At 46.6% G+C, this 7,635-nt stretch overlaps 1 protein-coding gene across 4 annotated transcripts in view; it reads left to right on the top strand.

Annotated features, from left to right (window-relative positions):
• Positions 1-7,370, top strand: part of LOC134447288 (transcriptional enhancer factor TEF-3-like) — a 48,301-nt gene extending 40,931 nt beyond the window's left edge. For all 4 annotated transcript variants that reach the window (XM_063196683.1, XM_063196681.1, XM_063196682.1 and 1 more), the window contains exons 9-11: positions 1,285-1,425; positions 3,209-3,361; positions 6,102-7,370. In XM_063196683.1, coding sequence (XP_063052753.1) covers positions 1,285-1,425; positions 3,209-3,361; positions 6,102-6,215 — 408 coding nt within the window. In that variant the 3' untranslated portion in view covers positions 6,216-7,370. The remainder of the gene's footprint in view (positions 1-1,284; positions 1,426-3,208; positions 3,362-6,101) is intronic.
• Positions 7,371-7,635: the final 265 nt, after the last annotated feature.

Below are 7,635 nucleotides of genomic sequence, written 5' to 3'. Positions count from 1 at the left end.
ATTGGGGAGCTAAGTTAAGTCAACACAACCCAGGCTCTGAGCTAGTGTCCAGGCTTTGAGGAGTTTTAGCCCCCCTGGCCTGGTGTTCAGGAGTTATAGCCCCCCTGGCCCAGCGTTGAGCTGAGCGCCCCCCCACCCCCCTCCTCCCCTACAGAAAGCTCCTTACACGGAGGAGACGTGTGGCGCACGCTGGTGTGGCGCACGCTGGTGCTACACAGAGGACCATAGGTCGACCCACTAGAATGGCTTTTTTGTGACACTTGCACACACGCACGAAGAAATTCTGTCTCTATTTTTCCTCTATTTCTCAATAACACGCGCACACACACACACACACACACACACACACACACACACACACACACACACACACACACACACACACACACACACACACACACACACACACACACACACACACACACACACACTCTCCTGTGCTGAGTCACCAGTGAGAGAAGAGGCGAGCCGTTGTTCCTAAATGTTGCAGAGGAAATCAGGACGGTCTCTGCTGACCTGTGCACTACAAAACTGAGACCAGAGCTGAAACTGGGACAAGTCGTGTTCTGTCTGTCACCCACACTTCAGCTTTGTTTACTGCCCAATTCAGAGACAGACACAGAAAACAAACTGTGTTTAAATCGGTCAACATAGCTAGTCATTGAGCATTGTGGAAGAAATGGACCTACTTCATTTTGTTGTCATGACATCCCCATGTAATTTTGTGTCCTTAAAAACAAAAAATAACAAAAAAGGCTGACAGAAAACAGAAACCTCTGCTTCAGTACATACAAAATAAACATAAAAATCATAGAAAGCTGCTCATGCTATTTCTCTGAGGGACAGGAGCCAAACCCTATCTGTAAAGGTATGCCTTAGCATTAAAAAAACTAATCTCAGAGTAGCTCTATATGGAAAAAACATAAATAACTAATTTGGTCAAGGTATCTGCACATGACTCCACGTCATTTGAGCATGATTATGTCTATGTAGTGTGGTGTATTGTCCTGCAGCCAGGAGGCCTCATGTGTTTTTTTCAGCCAGCTCATATTCAAGAATTGAAGTGAATGTCAAGGGCACAGCTCAGTTGCACAGCCCTGGCTCTGCCAATGCCATTGGGACAAACTTGTTTATGTCCTGTTTGGAAAGTGGAGAGAGGCTACTGTTAAGTGCAGTGTAGCATGGGGCCTGTGCTAAGAAGCTGCTTCAGGAGGAGTAAACCAGGTTAAGTTACTGTAAGAGGTAAATCATACTGATTCTTTATTTATATGTTGCCCTTCCTAGGCTGACCTGAGCATCAACCTGCAGGACGACAGTAACTACTTCTACGGCGTCTCCAGCCAGTACGAGAGCTCCGACAACATGATCATCACCTCCTCTACCAAGGTCTGCTCCTTCGGGAAACAGGTGGTGGAAAAAGTGGAGGTGAGACGCAGGAGACGCGCCAGCCACATGGACATGGGGTCAACGACAACACTCACGTTTAAAGCCATGGATATGGGGTCAACAACAACAATACTCACATTTAAAGCCATGGATATGGGGTAGTTTACTTGGAGTCAACAGCAACACTGACATGTAAAATACATACATATCCCATGAGTAGAGAATACATACAATAGAGGGTTATTGTGATCTATTTGATATTGGATATATTAGGTAATTTACTTGGGGGAATGGGCATTTGCCCTGGGGCCCAGGGTCTTCCTGTATTAGTGGTGGGGCTCTATCTTCACCTTAGCAGGCTATATGGAGGGCCCCATTAATGTTTTGCCCGTGGCCCTGGATCTTCCCGTATTGGTGTGCCCTGGGGCCCTGTGTGCAATTGTTCTGCCACTACTTGGGGTCAACAGCAACACTCTCATTTGAAATACAAACATACATACATACATACCACATAAGTGAAGATTCCATATAATAGAGGGTTATTGTGATCTATTTGAAGTGATTACCGTCTTTTATCTGCTATTGCTGTTTTGGACACCTGATACACTGCAATCCAATTACATTCCTATGACACATGGTAATGTGTGCGCTATCCTGGCATCACAGCAGCCCACCGCCCCGCAACGAATGTAAATAAGCAACATTTGCACATTCTTAAAACGCTGTTATGTGTCACAGTGGTGGCCCTAATGACACAGCCGTCTCCAGTTCCTGACAGATGTCACTTTGTCATGCAGCGAAATTGCAAATGAATCAAAAACGCTAGATGGCACCCAGCTGGGAGCGGGCGAGGTGCATGTCTAAACAAGATGCATTTTTGGCATAGATGTTGTCTAACCAGTCGCTCTCAATAATTTCCAATCTCATAATTTGCCTTTGCTGTCTAACCAGTTTAGGGGGAAGAATGTGCACCTAGGAAAAGGTGCAGGACAAAGGCTGACTGTAGTGTTCGAGTGAGGAGTCTGCACACTTAAAAACCTTTTCTCTTTGTTTCTTTATTCCATGGAAGAATAGGATGATGTTTCAACTATACAACAGTCAAAATGTCATCCTATCCTGCCATTGAATAAAGAAAACAAAAAAGGATTTTAGATGTTGTCTAACCTCTCTCTCTCTCTCTCTCTCTCTCTCTCTCTCTCTCTCTCTCTCTCTCTCTCTCTCTCTCTCTCTCTTTCCAGACAGAGTATGCACGGTTCGAGAATATAATCTACTATAATATGTATACAGTATATATAATACAGTATATATAATAACTTTAATGTTCCTCTTATTCCAGACGGAGTATGCATGGTTTGAGAGTATAATATAATATATATATATATACGTGTATATAATAACCATGACTCTAAATTAACACCAGCCAACCGGTCAAATGCTGGTGAAACTTCAGTTTGGCTGGTAGAAGAAGCCAGCCAACTAGCCACATTGACCCATTAGGGAGTGTGTGTTTGGTTAGTAAGATTGACATCTACTAGCCATATTGCCTGGTGATGAAAAAGGTTCATTTAGAGCCCTGATAATAATTACAATGTTCTTCTTATTAAAGACGGAGTATGCACGGTTAATAAAAGTACTCTACTGTACTCTCCTTTTCTTCCAGACGGAGTATGCGCGGTTAATAAAAGTACTCTACTGTACTCTCCTCTTCTTCCAGACGGAGTATGCACGGTTAATAAAAGTACTCTACTGTACTCTCCTTTTCTTCCAGACGGAGTATGCACGGTTAATAAAAGTACTCTACTGTACTCTCCTTTTCTTCCAGACGGAGTATGCGCGGTTCGAGGGCGGCCGCTACGTGTTCCGGATCCACCGCTCTCCGCTGTGTGAATACATGATCAACTTCATCCACAAACTCAAACACCTGCCAGAGAAATACATGATGAACAGCGTACTGGAGAACTTCACCATACTACAGGTACACACACACACACACACACACACACACACACACACACACACACACACACACACACACACACACACACACACACACACACACACACGCACGCACAGGAAAACTTCACCATCCAGCAGGTACACACACACACACACACACACACACACACACACACACACACACACACACACACACACACACACACACACACACACACACACACACACACACACACACACACACACACACACACACACACACACACGAGAGCTCATTTTGTTCTTCGGGAAAGTGGCTATTCCGGCACTACAGAATAAAAAGACAATGTATGTAGGTATGTAGGTACGGTATGTATACTGCATGTCCTACACATACCACATACTGTATATTCTTAGTGACCTTTATCACCATTACACATACAGAGGGGAATTTAACTGTAGTTTAGACATTATGGACATGCCATGACTATGAAAATTGTTTCCATAACACGTCACCCCAGCTTTTATTTCTTTTAACCCATTTCAGCCTAAGGCACCTGCAAAAATTGCCTGCTGAATGTCTAAGCCCTTTTTGGGAAAAGGTGCCCTCTGCCTACTAAAACCCAAGTATTGCATTTAAAATCTAGGACCCTCATCCTGCATTAGGATGTGTTCACAGAGCTCTAACATACCCACGTTTTTTTTTTTTTTTTAACTCCGTCAGAATGCAGCGTATATGTTGCTCCATGCCCCAAAGGTCAAACAACATACAGTATACGCAGCATCAGGCTAAAATGGGTTAAATAAATAAATGGGTGCTTCTGAGAAATGGTAAACATTTCACACGAGCAACAGCCTAGTCTAGTGAGTGAGCTACATCATCGCGTTGCTGAATTTAGACCAGGGGGTGAGACGTGGTCCTCAGTGGCTTTTCTCACTCGCTGACTTGGTCTTCATGGATATCAAATGAACGTGACCTCACTTTCGTGGAACTGCTCGGTGTCGTTTAGGTGACACATAATCGCACAGAGGACGACAACATTACGCTGGGTGTGTGTGTGAGTGTGTGTGTGTGTGTGTATGTTTGTGTACATATGCATATGTGGGTATATGTTAGTATGTGCATATGTATGTGGGTTGTGTATGTGTACAGTATATGTGAGTATGTGCGTGTGTGTGTGTATGTGAGTGTGTGTGTGTATGCTTGTGTGTGTGTGTGTGTGTATGTGAGAATGTGCGTGAGTGTGCGTGTGTGTGTGAGCGTTGTGTGTGAAAATGTATAGCTTGCTTTTCACGGTCACAAAAACCCTGCGGTGCGGTGGCTGTAGTGTCACTGTGAGAGTGTGAGTGCACTATCTTGCCCTAAAAGGCAGTCTGTTTTTACATGCAACCACACACACACGCACACACGCACACACACATTAAGACAGAATGCAATGTCAGGCTCATACACATAAACACACACACACAGAAAACATAATAATGTCACTCACACGCACAGACACAGACACACACACTCATGCGCGCACGCACACACTTACACACACACACACACACACACACACACACACACACACACACACACACACACACACACACACACACACACACACACACACACACACACACACACACACACACACACACACACCTTCCACTGTGAGGCAAGATGCAGCAGATGATTCCTAAATGGGCCATGGGTATTCATGGCTAGTTATGATTCCTAACTGGGTGGCCTTGGGTGGTGATAGTCCATAATAATGTCTCTTGAGTAACAAGCGGGCTGAGGGCTGAGGGCTGGGTTGTGGCCGCCTGACTGCCTGGGGAGGACTATAGCGCTGGTGTTGTCCCTCTCCGCTGCATGGGGAGGACTATAGCGCTGGTGTTGTCCCTCTCCGCTGCATGGGGAGGACTATAGCGCTGGTGTTGTCCCTCTCCGCTGCATGGGGAGGACTATAGCGCTGGTGTTGTCCCTGTCTGCTGCTGGAGTGGCGGATAAGGCCCCGGGACAAAGCCCGTATTGAGCCCCCTCATAGCAGACAATGAGCCAGCAGCAGCAGCAGCAGCCTGAAGATGAGGCCCACTCACTGCAGACATGTGCTCTCAATCGGCTGATTTACTTCATATTAGCCGACACACACACTGACACACACACACACACACACACTGACACACACACACACACAAACACACACAAACACACACACACACACGCGCAAGAGAGAGAGAACACGCAAGTCAAGTGCCTGAAGGAAAGAATATGTTTATATTGTAGCTCTTTTTTTGTTTGTTTGTCTGTATTGGTTATGTTATCAGCTCGAAAAGGTCTCAGACACCTTTTTAGTTAAGATATCGGGAAACATGTTGTACTAAAATGAACCAACATTTCATTGTGTTCTCATGTACAAAATCCCAAAGACATAGCAGATATTATTTTGACATTTGAAATACGGCATCCCCGATTGAGAAATTACATCAAACAATTAGTTTTGAATTACATCATTATGACCTCACAGTCATACAGAAGTTTTTCCTATTTGCCTGCGCTATTAATAATCGCTCTCCCTCTCCCTCTCTCTCTCCCTCTCTATGTCTCCCCCCCTCGCTCCCTCTCTCTCTCTCTCTCTTTCTCCCTCTCTATGTCTCCCCCCCTCTCTCCCTCTCTCTCCCTATCCCCCCCCCCTCTCTCTCTCTCTCTCCCCCTCTCCCTCTCCCCCTGCCCCCCCCTCTCTCTCTCCCTCTCTCTCCCTCCCTTCCTCTTCTGCTGTGCTTCTCTCTAGGTGGTGACGAATAGAGACACTCTGGAGACGCTGATGTGTGTGGCGTACGTGTTTGAGGTGTCCACCAGTGAGCACGGGGCACAGCACCATATTTACCGACTCATTAAGGATTGAGAGGAGGAGGAGGGAGGCGGGAGGAGAAGACCTCTCCTCATGGAGCAGGAAGAGACCTCCTTGGAGGAGCAGGAAGAGGGAGGAGGGAGGAGGAGGAGGAAGGCGGGAGGAGGAGATCTCTCCTCATGGAGCAGGAGGAGGGAGGCGGGAGGAGAAGACATCTTCTCTTGGAGCAGCAGGAGGAGGGAGGAGTAGGAGTAGGAGGGAGGAGGGAGGACACCTCTTCTCTTGGAGCAGGAGGAGGAGGGAGGAGGAGGAGGGAGGAGACCTCTTCTCTTGGAGCAGGAGGAGGAGGGAGGAGGAGGAGGGAGGAGACCTCTTCTCTTAGAGCAGGAGGAGGGAGGCGGAGACCTCTCCTCGTGGAGGAGCAGCAAGAGGAGGAGGGAGTAGACCTCTCCTCGTGGAGCAGCAAGAGGAGGAGGGAGTAGACCTCTCCTCGTGGAGCAGCCTGTTACAGTACCACTACTAGCCACAGAACTAGCACAAGCAACCAGCGAAAACCTCCAGCACATCATCACATTACAACCACCACAACCTCCCCTGTCCTCTCTCTCTCTCTCTCTCTCTCTCTCTCTCTCTCTCTCTCTCTCTCTCTCTCTCTCTTTCTCTCTCTCTCTCTCTCTCTCTCTCTCTCTCTTCAACACTGGACTGCAGTTCTAATCCAGCTCTCCTCACGTCAGAGTGTCAAGTTAACACTGGGTCCTGGGAGTCAAGTTAACACTGGGTCCTGCTAACGTCTGTCTAGGCAACAACATCCAGCCAAGACGAGGCTGAAAGACTAACAGATTGCGGTTACTATGAGATGGATGTGGACGAGGTGAATCTGCTTTGGCCGTCTCAGGAGCTGGGGTAGAGCTGGGTGTGCAGTACCTACCACACTCTGGAGGTGAAACAGAAACAGACCTTACACATGCCTCAGAGCCTTTTTTATCTGGGCTTTTCAGTTGTTTGTTCATTTTTTTACTGCCAGAGCCACACTTTAAGATGTTGCATGATTCTTCTCCCCAGTGTCTCTCTGAAACCTTCCCTTGCTCATTTCTTTTAAATAGCGTGTGCTTGTATTTCCTGCTCATTCATTTTTATTCCCACAAACAAACAAACACTCCCGTTGCATAGACAGACAGACAGACAGACAGACAGACAGACAGACAGACAGACAGACAGACAGACAGACAGACAGACAGACAGACAGACAGACAGACAGCGCTACATGACTTGAGTTCTGGCATCACCTGTTGAGGGGGTTAAGCAAGTGGCTCATGAAAATAGTTGCAAAAAAGGACCTCAAAAACAAAAGAACTGGAAACAAAAATGGCTGATGTGAAGTGGTCAGTGCCTGTGTGTGTTTGTGTGTGTGTGTGCTTCCAGTGTCGTCAGTATTTTGTGCCATTTGAGCTTTTTTGTTTTGTTTTGTTTTGTT

The sequence above is a fragment of the Engraulis encrasicolus genome, chromosome 4, assembly GCF_034702125.1.
Source record: "Engraulis encrasicolus isolate BLACKSEA-1 chromosome 4, IST_EnEncr_1.0, whole genome shotgun sequence".
Classification (NCBI taxonomy): Eukaryota; Metazoa; Chordata; class Actinopteri; order Clupeiformes; family Engraulidae; genus Engraulis; species Engraulis encrasicolus.
The sequence above is the reverse complement of the archived record's forward strand: the minus strand, read 5'-3'. Positions and strand labels throughout refer to the sequence as shown.